Source organism: Chanodichthys erythropterus, chromosome 20, assembly GCF_024489055.1.
Source record: "Chanodichthys erythropterus isolate Z2021 chromosome 20, ASM2448905v1, whole genome shotgun sequence".
NCBI classification, from domain to species: domain Eukaryota; kingdom Metazoa; phylum Chordata; class Actinopteri; order Cypriniformes; family Xenocyprididae; genus Chanodichthys; species Chanodichthys erythropterus.
In genome coordinates, this window is record NC_090240.1 from 25976330 (window position 1) to 25995517 (window position 19188).

Sequence of the window (19188 nt, forward strand, 5' to 3'; positions counted from 1 at the left end):
TATTTAAAACAGCATAGTATGATGATTGTGCAAGCAAGCATGAGAGAGAGAGAGAGTGTACTAGAGAGAAAGTGGGAAGGTCTAAGCTCACGCTATGTTGTGTTAGATCAGCTCGTACCTGATATTCCACACCGCCTACGCATGACAGAATGTCCGAGGACAAACACAATTCTGCTTTGAGACCATCACATGTTAAAACAGTTGATCAAATTGCAGATGTGGCCTTTTATTTTTATTTATTTCTACTTGTTCTATCACAAAAGATACTGTGTAATTATTTAAATGAGTATGATTCTCACATGAGTGGACTTTAGTGACTTCAGTTCACATGACTGCTTCAGCTCTGTGAGTATAGAAATAAAGCAATGCCTATTATGCAGTCTGACCGACTATTAATATTCATTACAAATAATTGATTATGCAAAATGCAAATTGTCTGCTAGCCTTCATTCATAATGACTTCTCTTGCAGATGGCTTAAACTCCATTCAAGAATTTTATTCTCATAAATAAATAATATCCAATTATTAAATGACACTTTTCCTACTGAAAACCGAATACCTTTAATGCATTCTTGCTGTTCATTTACGTGTTTAGTCTATAGGTTTGCGTGTTTGAGTGTGTATGTGTGCAGAAGCTTGGTCTTTTTTTTTTTTTTTTTTTAAAAAGAGTGTTATTACCAAATTACTTGTCTGGTCCGCATAATACAGAAAAATTAGTTGTGTCCGCGGATCTATGTGAACTAGAATAATTTTGATAATGTTTTATCTATACATAGGGAAAGAAAAGAGAAGGAGGCCATCGCAGGGGATAGTTTAGTTGAAATGTTAGGGCTGCGTTATCATCATGTCTAAATGCAGGTCCTTCATCCCATCTGGATATGGCCTGGATCTGGCAGGCTGCGGCAATCCTCAGGATAAACAGAGAGAGACTAATATTAGCATAGACGCCATTCTTCTTATGATGTAGCGAGTACATCAGGTGTTATGGGAAGTGTTCCTGGCTGACCTAATCTATGCAGCCTAACAATTTACATGATTTGAATTATAGAAGTAGATAATGTATTATGTGTATGCAAGTTTACACAGATGTGTTTTTAGTCTAGATTTAAACTGGCAGAGTGTGTCTGCTTCCCGAACAGTGATAGGAAGACTGTTCCAAAGTTTAGGAGCTAAATAGGAAAAGTATCTACCGCCTGCATTTGACTTTGATATTCTACGTATTATCAACTGTCCAGCATTCTGAGATCGCAATAGATGTAAAGGACTAATGATATAAGAGCTCGCTCAGGTACTGGGGAGCTGAACCATTTAGTGCTTTGTAGGTAAAGATTTTAGATTTTAAAATCTATACGATGTTTAATAGGGAGCCAATGCAGTGTTGACAGAACCGGGCTAATATGGTCATACTTCCTGGTTCTAGTAAGAACTCTAGCTGCTGCGTTTTGGACCAGCTGTAGTTTGTTTAAAGGTGCCATCAAATGTTTTTTTAAAAGATGTAATATAAGTCTAAGGTGTCCCCTGAATGTGTCTGTGAAGTTTCAGCTCAAAATACCCTATAGATTTTTTTTTAATTAATTTTTTTAACTGCCTATTTTGGGGTATAATTAGAAATGCGCAGATTCAGGTAGCGGTCCCTTTAAATCGCATGCTCTCCGCCCCCGGAGCTCGCGCTTGCCTTAAACAGTGCATAAACAAAGTTTACACAGCTAATGTAACACTCAAAATGGATCTTTACAAAGTGTTCGTCATGTATACTGCATGCATGCGTCAGATTATGTGAGTATTGTATACTGTTATATTGTTTACATTTGATTCTGAATGAATTTGAGGCTGTGATCCGTGGCTAACGGCTAATGCTACACTGTTCGCCTGTTCTTCAGATGTCTTTTAAACAAATGAGATTTAAATAAGAAGGAGGAAACAATGGAGTTTGAGACTCACTGTATGTCATTTCCATGTACTGAATTCTTGTTATTTAACTAGGCCAAGATAAATTCAATTTTTCATTCGAGGGCACCTTTAACAGGCAAGCAGAACAACCACCCAGTAGAGCGTTACAGTAATCTAGCCTTGAGGTCATGAACGCATGAACTAACTGTTCTGCATTTGTCATTGAGAGCATATGTCGATATATTTTTAAGATGGAAGAATGCGGTTTTACAGACGCTAGAAACATGGCTTTCAAATGAAAGATTGGTATCAAAGAGCACACCCAGGTTCCTAACTGACGATGAAGACTTAACAGAGCAGCCATCAAGTGTTTGACAATATTCTAGGTTAATATGTGCAAAGGTTTTTGGTCCAATAATTAGTATCTCTGTTTTTTCTGAATTTAGTAGTAAGAAATTACTGGTCATCCAATTTTTTATGTTTTTATGTAAGTTTCGTCAGGACTCGAAGAAATATAGAGCTGAGTATCATCAGTGTAACAGTGAAAACTATTGCCATGCTTCCTAATGATATCTCCCAAGGGTAGCATGTACAGAGTGAAAAGCAATGGTCCTAGAACTGAGCCTTGCGGTACTCCATATTGAATTTATGATCGATATGACATTTCTTCGTTTACTACTACAAACTGATAACGGTCAGATAAGTATGATTTGAACCATGCCAATGCAATTTCACTAATGCATCATAACATCATTTTCATAAACATAATTTAAAAATCTATTCAAAAGAATATTGTGGTTGATAGTGTCAAAAGCAGCACTAAGATCTAGTAACACTAATAGAGAGATACAGCCATGATCTGATGATAAGAGCAAATAATTTTTCCATAGTTGAACAAACAACATTTCTGCACAACTCTACATAGTATTCACGAAATCAAATCAGCAAATCATATATGACACAGCTGTAAGTCAGACATCAGAGGAGAAGCCAAAGATTTTTTTTTTTTAAAAGTACAATTCTGTAGTCTAAGCTAACTGAAGTGGTCCTTAGCGTGATTGCGAGCGTGTCTTTGAATGCGCGTGCGAATGAACATCCCGCAGACCGTAAACAGTGAGATGAGCTCTCCTATAATCTGACACACAAATGACACACGCTATTCCCGCATCTCTAGCACATTACTGAGCCTAAAGCATGCTTCCTAAACCATCTCATAAAACCACTGAGTGACGGAGCGACTGCCCGGTTTTCATGCACTCGGGATTAGAGGAATGTGTGTCATCCCACCTCTAGATGAAAGGAAGTGGACAGACGGCTTAAGTGAACATATAGAGCTTCCTGAATGGCACTGACACTCGCTAGCCTCAGGACAAAGACTCTGCCAGCAGGCTTGAGCGAAGCAGCGGTCCATTTAAATCAGACAGGACACTGAACTTGGGCATCTTTCATCATGCTGTATCTAAAGAGAGGGAACTGACAGGAAATCAAGGCTTGAGATGTGATGAGGAACTCTGTGTCTTTAGATATTTAAACTCCAATCCGCTGGCAACTTGCACGTTAGATCCAGAATCACAGGCACATGCTAACATTATGACACACTGAAATATTATGCAAATATTGATGGCAGTGTTAACCTAAGCTGACATGGCCTCTGGAGCACACATACTGTAAACGAAAGAAAGCATAGCGTTTAATATATAATGCAAAAAGAAAGTCTGCATTGTTTGTGTTGAAGAGATGGATAATGTATAATGCAATGAGAGTTCATGAGTTAGTGGCACTTCAATGGGGTTCTGCACAGTGTTGATTTTGTCAACATTTTTTCCCCAGAATTGTTTAACAAAGAGTTTGATTTCGTCAACGGTAACAAAGATGAGGTGAAAATGCGCAACATGGCACAATGTACAAGTTTGGGCTGTCACTAACAATTATTTTGGTAATCGAGTAATCGGTCGATTATTTTGAAATTAATCAAGTAATCGGTGGTAATAAAAACTGACCTAAGCAAACAATAAAATGACTTATAATAACAATGAGGCAATAATTTTTTTTAAAATTCAAATAAAGTATCAAAAGCAAGTAATCAAATGGTTTCATAGAACAACACTGCAATACATCATATGCATAATACACTGTATAAACAATCATCTTATGCACTCTAAAAACTAATTCAGGGGACCTTTAGTCATTACTTAAATATATATATTGTTGTGAAACAAAAAATCAAGTTCTGAAATGCTGTTAGACTTTTTACTTGTAATTGTTATTTTATTGAGCTTGGATGACACACAAATTATGCCTATTGATTCGATATACTATCATGACTTGTCATAGTTTAACATTTTCAGTTAATCAAAAATGTATTTAATTTTAGGTTCTGTTAATGTAAAATACAATCTGATGACATGTTTCATTGTTTTCAGTTGTATGAACACTTCTTTTGATTTAGACGAACTTAAGTTAAGTGAAACTGGGCTGGGATTTATATTTCCCATCATGCTTTGCCCATGGCACTTGAAAGGGAGAGTAAATGCTAAAATGAAGAGTTATATAATGTTTTTTGCACAAGATTAATGGTAAGGGAGATTTAGCAGTAATTAGTGTTTTGTTATTCTAATTTCGAACAGTTTGTTAATGTGGGTTTTTGGAGATTTACCATTATGGTGACAAGCAGTGCTTGGTAAGTTCATGTGAAATGCGTTTTATTGTGTTCAAAAAGCTCTTCACCTTACTTAAAACATTATGTTGGATCAACTTAAATAGTTGCATTCATGTTGACAATTATTAAGTTCATGTTATTTAAAAATGTGTTTTTATTGTGGCAAAAAAATGTCTTCACGTTACTTAAAACATTTTGTTGGATCAACTGAAAATATTGCTTTGAATTAATGTAATTCTCCCAATTGGCTTAAGTTAAAAATTCTAGTGGAAAACGTTAACATTTTTGTTGTTGTTGTTGTTGTTGAACCAATGTTTTATTTTTTAGGGTGTGTACATTATGTATTATAACAAATACCAAAAGCATAGTGTTACTTTACAGCATATCAAATCCTCCAATATAATTTTTGCATATTGTTTTTGCAAAATGTTGATACATTTGTTAATATATAAAAGAACATAAAATGTTTGAATATTGGGTTTACTTTTACACTTTTGTTAAATAAAAAATCTTCATTAAGTAAAATTAGATGTAATTAAAAAAATAAAATAAAACGTTCATATATAGAAGTATATTTTTTATCAAAATAAATATATATAAAAAACTTTAAAAATGAACACTAGCACTTTACCTTCGCCACAACTCTGCTATCATCTCTGGCCATCTACTGAATGCTGCTATTGTTCCCTAAAAAAGATGTTAAGCTCTAGAGTCTAAGCTGTTCCAAGAGTGTTGCAATGTGATCTGCATGGAAAAGAGTCCACTTACCGGGCACAGTGAATAAACAAGGGGGTAAGAACAATGTTACAGTTTGTCATGGTCACAAATGTATTTGTTTCATTGTGACCCTGTGCAGGGATTAACCCTGAAGTTACAAGATGTACATATAGAGAACAGCCTACTGCAATCCTCATGAGCACCTGTTAGCCTCCTGCCATTCCGATACACCACTGTAAATCAAATCCGTCATCACTGCTAGTAGTTTCAGTGTTAGATTTACAGACGAGTTTTAAATGCCACTGCAGCTGGATGCACAAGCAGTAATTGAATTATCATTACTGAATGGAAACCAGAGCTGCAGCCCATGTGTCAAATGGTTGAGTATGAGGCTTAGTGTTACAGCAGGAGAGATGTGACCTTTCTAATGAATGAGGTGGGATGTGTGAGGTGTACTTGAGAAAGAGAAGGCTAATGTGCACTAGCTGTAAGCATGGCTCTGTGTTAAGGGTGCTTGTCAGTCTGGAGGTGAGAGTCATGAATCAAAGCCCTTTTAGAATTACAGATGGAGAGAGAATATTAGAGCTAAAACATAATTATGCTGTACTTCACCCCTAAAGTCTGTGCTAAAGTCACTAAAATCCCTGCCATACATATAAGAAATTAGACGCATAGACTGCATAGCAGGACTATATATATGTGTGTGTGTGTGCGTTTTTGTGACATATCAGGACACAAATTTGTATAATGACATGGGTATGACATAGGTATTACAAGGAGAGGGTACATTACCCCATGTCCACATTTTTTCTAAAGGCATATAAATCATACAGAATGAGTTTTGTGAGAAAGTAAAAATGTGCACAGTTTTCTATGATGGGTAGGTTTAGGTGTAGGACGATAGAAAATACGGTTTGTACACTATAAAAACCATTACACCTATGGAATGTCCCCACAATTCACAAAAACAAACTTGTGTGTGTGTATGTGTGTATACAACAGGATGTATAAACAGTGTAAACAGAAAATGACTTCATCGTGAAGCATGTCAAAATTGGTGAGAACCTCCTTTGTTCTCTTAAAGGGAGATGCCCTGTCATTTGGGAGTTTGGCTGGGGCCATAGGTCTCCGAAAGCAATAATCTCCCATTGTTCCTTACTTTTAACCTCCCGGCACTTCAAACACCTCTACTCCATTTAAACCGTCAAGCTCTCCCTCCTTCTGCCTTTGATTAGAAGCCTAACTCCATGCTTATCCCCAGTCAAATAAGCTCTGGAAAATCCTCCGGAGCCGTTCAATCATCTCCCACCTCTCACAGCAGAGCTCAGTCTCTCCACAGTGAGCTTCACCGCAGGGCTCCGGCTTTCATAACCACACGCATACACCCAACAATTACTTCTCGGAGCACAAACAACTCTATCATCCACATCAGATTCACAACTTTGTGGATTAAATGAGTAGTTCATCCCAAAAATGAAACTTCTATCAGTAGTTACTTATGTCGTTCCAACCAAAAAATATCTGAGGAATTATTATGACGGCTGACCATTAACTGTAGACTCCAAACAGACCAGAATCACTATAATTGTATCATTAAAGCAGTATTTGTGATATATATCCACTTAAGTTTAAGCCTCTACTCCATTTCAAGTGAGAATACTATCTCAATAGCCATTTATGAGCACTATTCATTTATAATACACCTTTAAGCTAAGCTTTTAAAAAAACAGGTTAGTTGTGTTCCAAATGATGCACTATAAACTATATACTCAACCCTGTAGTGTGTGAATTTCATAAGGTTATTTTGTAATTCAACATTGGAGTCTGATAGCCCCTCCACCTCCACTACATAAGGAAAGCTGTGACAGTTGAGTGTATGAAGTGTCCAACATTCCATACTTTCTTTTTCCGATTAATCATTTGTATTAATCATTTGTATTTTAAAGGTACAATATGTAAGATTTTTGGGTTAAAATAGCCAAAAAACACGTTATATATTTTGTTGATTTGTGTACTTACATTATCCCAAATTTTTCTAAGAATGTTTACATCCAGAGAAACAAGCAATTTTGTGTGTCGCCTATCAATGACATCATAACCGCGTTACCCTCGTTCTCATGTATTATTTTGTAGAAACCATGGAAACACCAAAGAAGCGTTAATATATTATGTGTTTTATTAGACAGGAGAGCAACTGTTCGGATGGGTACATTCATCGACAGAAAACTAATCATGTTATATAGCTCAACACAGTAAGTCTTATTGTTTAAATCTCGTTTTCTTGATTTGCAGTGAGTACCATGTTTAACCATGCCTAATATCAATCTAGCTTACTGTAGTGTGCAACAAGTGTCTCATAGTAGCCGAGCGAATGCAGAGTAGCACTATAACAACTCTCAACACACAAATGTATCTAATATGATAAAACAGCTCTGCTTTACCCCACATACGCTTGACCAGAAGAAGCGGAAGCGGCGACTCTGACATCATAAAAGCTATGTCGCGTTCGTCTCTCATTAGCAAACGCTCCAGCGGCCTCGTTTCTGCTCGCACAGCACTCAGCCCTGCTCTGCTTCATACTACAGTAACATTAATAATCTCATCCAGTCCTGTCCCGATTCTTTTCCACCGACTGTGAGGTGAAGACGACATATCCCAAGATTCAGCGCTCAATCTTGGCGTCATCAAGCTATGCCTTTGTTTTGAATAAGCGGCCTCTAGTGGCGAAAATGTACACAGTGTGCCTTTAAGTATACTTCTTTTTGGAATTTTCAATGTGAGCACACTATTCTCACTATTTATAGGCATAGAATAGTGCACAAGTATGCAAACTGGGACGCACCTATAGTGTATGCAACAGTCTCTGGTGTATGTAGTATGCCAGTAGCTGATCCAAAAAGAAAACAACAAACAGTGCTAATATACAATATATTAGCACTGCTTGTTGCTTGCTTTTGGGATCAGCTACTGGCATACTACATACTTGATGCTTTTTGGTGTTTGTATGTGAAGATCTGTAAACCAAATCCTAAAATAATTCTACTTTGTACACAGGAAAAAAATAGCATAGAGGTCTGTAATACAATTTTTCATTTCTGGATGAACTGCCTGTTCCTTTAACAGATTATTTAGCACAGTCAATGATATAAATTGATAAATGTGTATTCAGATCTGTTAAGAGGTTCATACAGTATACAAAACCTCTACTAGCTCTTTAAAAGAGAGACTTTATGAGTGCTTGAACACTAATTTAGTGTGAATTAGCCATGGAACAAAAGAGTGCACTAACTCATTCTGCTTGAGGCTTCTCAGCGGGAATCAACCAAGAACTTTATCAGATCAGTGTTGATGACTCAAACACAGAAAAATGTTTTTTTATGTGCTCAAATGAACAGAGATTTCACATGAAATATTTATACTTTTAACTAAAGAAAGCAAAAAGGCACCTAAAAAAAAAATCACTCTACCTTATACAGTCATATAAATTGTAACCTTAAATCTTTAAATTGATTAAAAAAAAGCTCCTGTACGTATTATGCATCAACTTCTCATATATTAAAATGAGAAAAAACACAAGAAGGCATTCATAAAGTCGCTTCTCATGCATATTTATAACTTTGTTCTGTCAGAGCCCTTGAGGTTACTGTAAAAGACTCGACATATCCTAGAGCTCTGCAATCCTGATGACATTAAAGGGAATTAAGTGCGCACACACATGCACGCACACTACAGGCTTCTCAGAAAATGTGCCTGCCAATATAGCACGCAACTCAGTGCGAAATCCATAAATAAATATATTTAATATAAGCTGTCTTTTTCACGTAAGCTACATCTCATTAGACTGTAACATCCCCACCGCTCCCTATGATGAAGCGAGAAGACTTCTAATGCAAAATCGAACTCCGTGTAGCAGAGAGCAGCTGCTTTGCCTCTCAGTGTCAACCGCTGTGTGGTTACATACTAGAGCTGTAGTGTTAGAGTGTCTGTGTTTCAGAGATTATAGGTAGAACAAACATATTTAAGTCATGTGGACAGACAAGCGTAGAAAAATGTAATCCCACTTGATTTTATAAAAAAGTAGTATTTGATGTGTCAGAGCCGGAGCAGGTAATAACACACCAGGTGGACAGCAAAACACTGACAGCAATTACAGCTACATTTACCAGCTGCTGCAATTCAATGGTGCTGAGCTGGTCTGCAAAGCAAGGAAAATGAAGAGTGTAATGATCAACAAATTAAATGAACATGCTGCAGAAAAATGCAATTCCATAAGCTCTTACTTCTAATGATGCACACAAAAAAGCAATTGCAGCTCCGTAGGAATAAAGAAAAACCTTACAGGTCTAATAAAGTGTAGAGTACAGACGTTGTGAATCTGACATCTGTCCTGGTTCAATAGTCTTTACATGTAAGTACATGTTCAGATGGTGCATAAAGAGAGGTGTAAAAGTCTGAGAACATATTGGAAATATCAATGTTATGATGTAAAATGGTTGTTCACAACATATATTTTTTTACTTAAGATCTAATTATGATTATTTAGAGTAATTTCAATTAAGATTATGATTATATATAAATATATTATCATATATATTTTATTTATGACAAACATCACATAACAATAAAAAAAAAAATTAAGCTGCAGTCCGTAAGTTTTATCTCTTTGTCGCCATCTCTGTTCAAAACCTGCAATTGTAGTTATTTTCAGAATTATCATCTATACGTGGGTTGTGCGTCAGCACGGCTTCTTAGCACGGAAGAATCTAATGTTTTGAGGAGAATGTGTGGCTGTCAGTCACCGCACTGGTGGAAAATTGATTTTGGATTATTTTTAACCCAAAAAATAATAATAATACATTTGATAAAAGCAAGATAGAAGCATTTTGATTAGCAAAGATTATTCGAGCATACTGTATTTATTGCAAGACAAACTTCCGCAAGAACAATTCCCTATACTCAGGGAAATATTGCTAGGATCTGCAAAATTTCAACTCCATAAAAAAGACTGTCTATTATAGGGCAGCAGTTATAAGGATGAAATGCTGGGTCTTCTGTTTCAAGCTTACGCTGCATGAACAGCTTAATTCACTACAGCGCCTGCGGTTCTCTCACATTGCTCCATCACTCCATCTTCCAGACGTACTCAAAAAGAAAAAAAGAAAAAGCTTTAAATTTGAATTCATATAGCCTGGCCTTTTACTGGGCAGACCTGGAGGGGACAGCCAGACTACTGAACAGAACTGCACACTCAAATGTACATTTGCACTTTGTTTCAGACTACAGTACACACAATGAGTTTGAATATAATAACTTATTCAGCTCAAATATAACTGATACAAAATATCCTTTTCATAACAGAAACTATTAAATAAATTAACATGTATATGTATAGCACTTTTCAAAAAGCATTACAAAGAATAAAAAGTGCTTTACAAATAGGAAAACAGCTAAAGGAGACAAAAAACCAACTCTCCCTCCCTAAGATGTTGAGAAAGAGACCTTGAGAGATACTAAGAATCCATGCTTCACCTTGAACAGACAGGAGACATAAATCAAATACAAAAGCTAACTTTTATATAAAGGGAAGACAAAAATGTGATGGAATTTATTCCATTTGAGGCAGTTTTATAGCACCGTCTAATCTAGGCCCAGTGAACCACGTCTCATGGGTCTGTCTTTAGCTCAATATCGGCCTGCAGAAAACCTTTTTTCCAGAGAATGTGATTATCCCAATTAATCTGTTGTACTGAGATTATGCCAGACTGCAGGACATGTTAATGCATTTAATGCCCTTTACTATTGCTTCTTTCTTCTATTGAAGTTCAAGATGCTCTTTGGATCGTTCTCAAATGCAGTTTATGCAGCTTGAGTGCTGCTGCATTAAAACAAAAAAAGAACATGAATAGAAAGACATGAACTTCATGTTAATATTAAGTAAATATATGCATTTATATATAACCCAGGCTACATTATATAAGTGCATGTTTAATCCAGAGTACATTTCCTAAGGGGAAATACCACACAAAAAAATAAAAGGGAAACAGAAGGAAAAACAAAGAGACAGAATGAGCGGCGGCCTTTAATTGAAGAGGAAGTAGAGCAGAAAAGAGGCCTGCCTCATTAGTTCTGCAGGACAGAGACAGAGAGACAGAGTCAGAGGAAGGGGCTTCAACGTCTTCCTGCACAGCACTTAATAAGTTATTAATTATTACTCTTGTACAGTTAACTGATTACATTTAAGTCCAGGAGTCTTGGGATGACAGCTAAATTGCATTGTGCTTATCGGACTACTTTGGGATTCTGGGACAAACAGTGAATCACGGCAGGACTGAATCATGTCTTAAATCCATAAAAATATAATCTCAGAAAGGACTATAAATAAGTAATTCTATGAAAACTGAACTTGACAAATGAACATACAGACATACAGTAGCAGCACATGTGATGTCAAGATGATGTGCGATTTCTGCCATCTGGTGGACACTATTGGCACAGCAGCATGTTATGCTGCCTTCACGTGCTATCGGAATTATCGTAAATACTAGTTTCCTAGTTTAAAAATTAGACATGAACGCCCTCTCAAGTAAAAATTTAAATGTAATGAGCGTATAATCACGACATCAGAAGTGGGAAGTACGACATTTCCGATGAAGGCAGCATTAGTCCCCACTGGTAGAAGCCATACACTATCCCGACTCAAAACACACATTTTCCCCGTTTACAACGGTTTAAAAGAAGCCGTATATTCTGTCCAAATAACATCCTGCAAGGAACATATTAAATCACAATTTTTTAGTTTAGTTGCTAGTAAAGGGATTGGGAACGTTTAGACATGACAACACAGCTATTTTAATCCACACAGGCAAAAAGGACAGTAAAGGAAGTTGATGATGGATTTAGTGATTTAATAGACCAATATAGATGTATGACCTGAGAGCATGTGACAGTAGAAAATAGACAACTGCTTTCAACATTTCAGCAACAACATGCCTCCCCGAGAATATCAGCACTATTATGAAATGATTCTGTGTAAAGTGTCAGCACTGTAAACAGTGGTTATTTTAGCAGGAAGATCATTTGTATTTCTCATATTCTCTTTCACATGCAAAACTACTTGCTCAAGATGCTCTGTTTAATGATGCACTGCAGATTCAGCATGTGTCTAAAAACAGGACGGGTTACCTTTTTGTATCACCATTTACATTTTTTTAAATCCTTTGCCATTAGTTTTGCTATTATCCTCTGTAATATCATCATCTGTGCAATGAACTGTCACACAGTAAGCAATCTTTGACTCAAACGGGAAGTCACAGACACAGACTGTCGACATTCTATACCCCCTTTATCAAAACACCAACTGTCCCTGATCACCAGTGCATCTCAAATTTCAAAACCATCCACGAGCACCACTGGAAAACAACAGAATGTAAAATGTACAGGTAAATTAGTTAAGATTTATGATTGCAGTGGTAAAATTTGACTTATTAACATTAATTAATACATTAGCAATTATGAACTGACATAATTTTATATTTATATAACACTGAACAACTTTATTAACACTAACAAAGATTGATAAATGCTGTAAACATTGGTTGCTCATTCTTAGTTCATGTTAGCAAATGCATTAACTACTGTAATGTTAATAAATGGACCTTAATGCAAACTGTTACCAACTTAACCAAGATTAATAATAATGTTGTAACACAATTGTTAGTTCTTTACACCTATAATGAATTACTTTATGTTAATGAGCTCAACCTGCTCCCTGCAGCATTAAAACAAGTGACTAGCATTGAGTCACTTACAAAAACACTTACCATTTCTACCAAGTATCATTCCTGATTGATATTGATATGCCTGATCTGTTGTTGAAGGGAGAGTCATGTGAAGGCTCAAGGACTATACCAGCAGGCCACCATGGGACAAATGCCTTCCCAATGGCTTATAAAAGCAAAGCACTTAATCCAAGTCACACAGCTGGTCCGGACCCCTCTTCAGTCTCTGCTTAACACTTGCTATTCTCTCCGGGTGACTTAGATACACACAATACAGGCCAAAACAGACTATATTACACCTCCAAAGTGACAACCGATAGACTAATAGACCAAGAGGTACTTGGTCAGTAGATAACCATGGTGCAGTAAGATAACCAGGTTTAGTTGTAATTGTTAACTAAAACTAATGGTAACCCTTTGCAATAAGGTTCCATTTGTTAACATTATATTTAACTACATTAGATAACATGGATTAAAAATGAAAAATCATAGTATCCATTTACTAATACATTATTAAAATGAAAAGTTGTATTTGTTAATATTATTTAATGGACCTAAGCTAACATCAACTAACAATGAACATTTATATATATTTTTAACAAACGTTAACAAAGATTAATAAACACTAACAAATGTATTGCTCATTGTTAATGTTAGATAATGCATTAAAGGTGCAATGTGTCAAATTTGGGAGGATCTATTGACAGAAATACAATATAATATACATAACTTTGTTTTCAGTGGTATGTAAAGACCTTACATAATGAACCGTTATGTTTTTATTACCTTAGAATGAGCCATTTCTATGACATGCACCGTGGGTCCCCCCACTCCATGTCAAGTCGTCATTTTGCGGCGCCATCTTTCTACAGTAACCCTAAACGGACAAACTGCTCTACAGATCACGTTTCGTTACTATGTTGTTCTTCTTCTAAATCGTTCATTCTTTTAGAGGCAGCTTTCATCCTCACTAGGTTGAATACACACAAAGTAGTAGAAGTAGTAGTAGTTGTCTGGTTTATTAAAAGCAGAGACCGTTCTTTGTTGGAAGTAAGAAGAAACCTCATTGTTTCACACAGCTACTCTCTGCTCTCTCAGACAACCAGATGTCCACCATAGCTACTCTGAAAGGGAGGGGTGCGAGGGGTGTGCACCGTTAGTTGCAGTTCGCAACCTCACCACTAGATGCCGCTAAAATTTACACACTACACCGTTAAAGGAACACTCCACTTTTTTGAAAATAGGCTCATTTTCCAACTCCCCTAGAGTTAAACAGTTTCGAATCAATTTAGCCGATATCCGGGTCTGGCGGTACCACTTTTAGCATAGCTTAGCATAGTTCATTGAATCATTCAAGAGTCAAGTTTTAAATAGGAAAAATATTGAAACTCTTTGGTCATTTTTGTGCGAGATGCTAACGGTCTAATCAGATTCAATGAGCTATGCTAAGCTATGCTAAAAGTGGTACCGCCAGACCCAGAGATTGGCTGAATGGATGGAAAATGAGCCTATTTTAAAAAAAAAATTGAGTGTTCCTTTAACGAATATAAATTAATGGGACATTATTGTGAAGTTTTACATCTAAAACTATTATAAATTCATTTTTGTCATTTGAAGAAGCTGAAATAAAATATAAATATTAGCTGAAAAACTTGAAACAAAAAAATTTTTTAATGTTAATGAAAAATTTTAAATTGAAAGTTGAAGTGCTAAAAACTGAAAATAAATAGATAAAATATGACAAAAGTACATAACAAACTGAAATTAAAATGAAAACTAAAAAATAAAAGCTAATTCAAAATACTACTAAGTACTATAATAGTAGCTATATAAAAAATCCTAAATTAACACTGGTTGAAAGACCAATAACTTTCCAATGAAGAAAGCATCTCTTTCCAAATAATTATCAACATTGATTAATTTGGGAGCCATAGTTTCTATCCAGCATCAATCATCAATGAAACTCGATCCCAAACTTCAAAGCAAGACTTGCATCCTCTCTGTCCCTTACCTGTACCTCATGCCAGTCTGGAAGGAGATGGACTCCTGTAGCGACACTCCATTGGTCCTCAGAAAGTCCTCCAGGTTTTTGAGCTGGGCGGCAGCCCGCACCTCTCGCAGACTCCTAATCTCACCCAGTTCCCCCCCACCCTGCCGCAAAGGGTACAGGCCCTGGTCAGACAGGTAGCGGTCGATGTCACTCCGCATGCTTTCGCTGAAGGACAAGGACAGCATCTTGCTGCTGCTAATGGTGCTGCTCCTTCGCACGCTGTTCCCCGGTGGTCCATTCTTCGGGATCTGCAGGGGTTCGGAGGGGACACTATGTTGGCGACTAAGGCGGCGGCCGTGCCCGACCCGCAACTCAGTCAGACTGCTTCTATGAGTGCCAAACATGCCCTGCGTCCAGGTGACAGGGTCTCACAGACACAAAAGTGAAGCGAGTGGCATGACAGAGACCAGCAGACTGTTGCAGGTCAGAGCCTTTGCTTTAAATAGCGCCCGCCGCCCATGGCAATCAACACCGTTCTCAAACGCCCATGCACTGCATTCAGAGGTGACCCTCCCGGCCCCTTTTCCCCTGTGGGACTCAAATACAATGACAAATTTAAACCGGACGATCTTCGTACAATAATTCAGGTGCTCGCAAAACTGGACTTTTATTCTTCCATACACATGCGTGGTCAGGCAACAGATATGAGTGGACATTCGGGCATGCGTGAAGAATGCTTGCGTGAGGCCTGCCGCAGTTGCTCTGAAGAACCCGAATGCCAAATCTATCCAGCATCCAGTCTGTTAAATCAAGCCTCCTAACGTATGACGGTCAAAAAATAGACTGGCACTGACCCCAACAAAGGCAAGAATCCTAAAAGCATACATGATGTACTTTTCTCTTGTAGTAAGACAGCACAAACAGAGGCCTGAATTTCGAATGTTTTCATGTGGATTTTTCTTCAACGTTGGGCACTTTTATGTCCCTGGGGTTGATTTTTATTCAAATTAACACATTAACATTTTTTTGTTATAACAGATCACATTGAAATTATCATGCCTTCATCACTTATTTTTGGTACTTATTTTTATTTTATAAGGTTTTATTTCTTTACTCTCAAAGTCAGACCTTCAAACTGAAACTATTAAAATGCACCATAAATTATAAATTATTATGTTTAAAATTATTCCAAGTAGTGAAATTAATCTAGTTTAATATTTATTGTGTGAAAATAATTTATACCAATTTTTAAAAAACTGATATAAATCATTTGAATTTTATTACTGGCTAATGCTGTGGTGTCATTTCCACCACACAGAACATTTCGTAATATTAGTGTGCTTAGTTAACAAATAGGCAACCTAAGAGCATGACTGAGAAGAAGACCAAAAAAAGGGGGGGGTTAAAAATTAAAAAATTATAAAAATTATAGTATGCAGAAAGTGTGAAAATGTATTTATTTCATTTTTTTATTTAATTGTGTATTAATTATACATAAAATGCTAGCTATAAAATTAGCTTAAACAAGAAAAACAGTTAATTCCAAAAAATTATTACATTTTCCACAATGTGACTTCTAGATGTAAATAGACTTCAAATAGACTTCTAGATAAACACAATATTTAATTGCTTTAAAGGGTTAGTTCACCCAAAAATTAAAATTCTGTCATTGATTACTCGGCCTCAAACCCGTAAGATCTTCGTTCATCTTCGGAACACAAATTAAGATATTTTTGATGAAATCCTAGAGGTATAAGCAATTTAACCCACACTTTCAAGGTCCAGAATGGTACTAAAGACATTGTTAAAAAAGTCGACGTGACTGCAGTGGTTCAACTTTAATTATATGAAGCGACAAGAATACTTTTTGTGCGCAAAAAAAAAAAAAAAAAAAAAAAATAAAGACTTTATTCAACAATATCTTCTCTTCTGTGTCATTCTCATACATTGTTTATGTCCAGCACTCCCAGGTTCTGCATCAGAACAGCAACTCATATTGTCCGGCACTTGCGCCAGCATCACATGAATGCGTTGTGCTGCTCACGTGATCAGCTTTGGCCAATACTGAGCCGACATTCGGACGTAAATACGGAAGCTTTCACTGTGCTTAATGCGGCAACTACGTAGGGATAATAGTGTTGTCACGATACCAAAATTTTGACTTCGATACGATACCCAACTTCAGTATCACGATACCGATACTTAAACGATACTATGGCAAAAACCTAAAACAGTAGGAAAAGTAAATAAATAACATATGACAGAACTGTGGCTAGCATTTTTATTGGCCACAATTTTGATGTTGGTAAATTACATTTTATATGATTAAAGCTGACTTTCTTATGCTTAAATTACTTTTGAGTCATTTTACTTGATTTAGAAGATTTAAAACACTTTCAAACTTTTAAATGCAGACTGACCACCCAAATTAAGATTACATTTTATATCAGCTGGTATGTACAGGTGGGCAAGAGGTGGACAATGTATGAGCATGAGCTAGTATGAGAACAAGTTATTTGTGTTATGCTATATAAAAGAACAAAGAAGCAAATTACAAAAACAGTAGTAAATTAAAAATAATCTTTTTTCAGATACACTAAGTTTATTTAACATATTTAACAGGTTTTGTTGTTTGATTAACATTAATGATGGACAGGCCTATTTAATTGGGCTGCTGAATGCATGGACGTAACTGACAAATATCCAGTTATTACCCACCTGTTTACGTCCACTTAAGCCATAACCGACTGTATTCACGCGAGATACTCCACATGATGGACATTTAGACATCTGTGTGCACGTGTATTTGACTATTCAGACGCGTGGAAAACTGATCGCGCGCGCGACAGACAGAGAGAGAGAGAGAGAGAGAGAGAGCGAGAGCGCTTCTGTTGTGTGTCATTCAGCGCAATTCCGCCTATCCCTCCTTCACTAACTGCATGTAAATAACGAATTGTGTGATTGGATTGTAATTTTGTGCTACGACGATCTTCGACGACCATTTGGCTGTAAACTTAAATTATATTCAACTCGCCAAAGTGGCTAGTGGGAGTGGCTGTCATCAAGCCCTGCATGTAAGTGTTTTGACAGTGAGAATATTGATTACTGTAAATAATTAGAGCAATGTTATTAAAGCATAAATTGGTTTAATATAATTGTATAGTCCCTTCACATATTTGTTTTTTAAAATTAATTTTATTTTAGCAACCAGATATCACTTATTAGACTCAATAATACACCTCTTTGCGGATGTCTGCTTGCATGAGTAATATAAATAACACTCATTTAATTTTTGAGAGCATAAACATAACGCTGGTATCACATTCACTAACCTGTCGCTCTTTAAATTCTCTGTACAAATCGGGATGTTTGGCAAGTTGGATGCTCCCTTCGCTTGCGTTATTTTGTAACGTATTTTGCAGACGGGCTTTGTGGTGTCCGTGGGCTTGCCCTGACTGTCGGCAATGTAAGCAAAATAATGCCATATTTTGCTTTGTGCATCTGCCGTTGCGCAGTTGACAGGAATAAACACGCACTCAATGTGCCTCAGAAGCAGCGCGCTGCACACACACTGCTCCCTGCTGTCGCACATTAGGAAATACAGCTGGCACTCAAAGTACCGGTACTAATAAAATGAAGAACCGTACCGTTTCTAAAAGCAGGGTATCGCGATACCTTTCTAGTACCGGTATATCGTGCAACACTAAGGGATAATGACAGGGAAGAGAAGAGATTGTTGAATAAAGTTGTTATTTTTGTTCTCATCGCTTCATATAATTAAGGTTAAACCACTGCAGTCACGTCGACTGTTTTAACAATGTCTTTACTACCTTTCTGGACCTTGAAATTGTTGATTATATTGCTGTCTATGGACGAGTCATATACCTCTTAGATTTCATCAAAAAAATCTTCATTTGTGTTCTGAAGATGAACGAAGGTCTTACGGCTTTGGAACAACATGAGGTTGAGTAATTAATGACAGATTTTTCATTTTTGGGCGATCTAACCCTTTAAGAGATTTAAAATCCACAGGGCCAAAAGTACACATAGCAGAATAAACACTTTTTTTAAATTTTTAGTCAGGATATCACATAAAGAATATATATATTCTTATTATATTATATTATATTATATTATATATTCAAAAAGAACA

At 36.5% G+C, this 19188-nt stretch overlaps 1 protein-coding gene across 2 annotated transcripts in view; it reads right to left on the reverse strand.

Annotated features, from left to right (window-relative positions):
- Nucleotides 1–15794, reverse strand: part of kcnab2b (potassium voltage-gated channel subfamily A regulatory beta subunit 2b) — a 50853-nt gene extending 35059 nt beyond the window's left edge. For both annotated transcript variants that reach the window (XM_067370993.1, XM_067370992.1), the window contains exon 1: nt 15057–15794. In XM_067370993.1, coding sequence (XP_067227094.1) covers nt 15057–15439 — 383 coding nt within the window. In that variant the 5' untranslated portion in view covers nt 15440–15794. The remainder of the gene's footprint in view (nt 1–15056) is intronic.
- Between the last annotated feature and the right edge of the window lie 3394 nt (nt 15795–19188).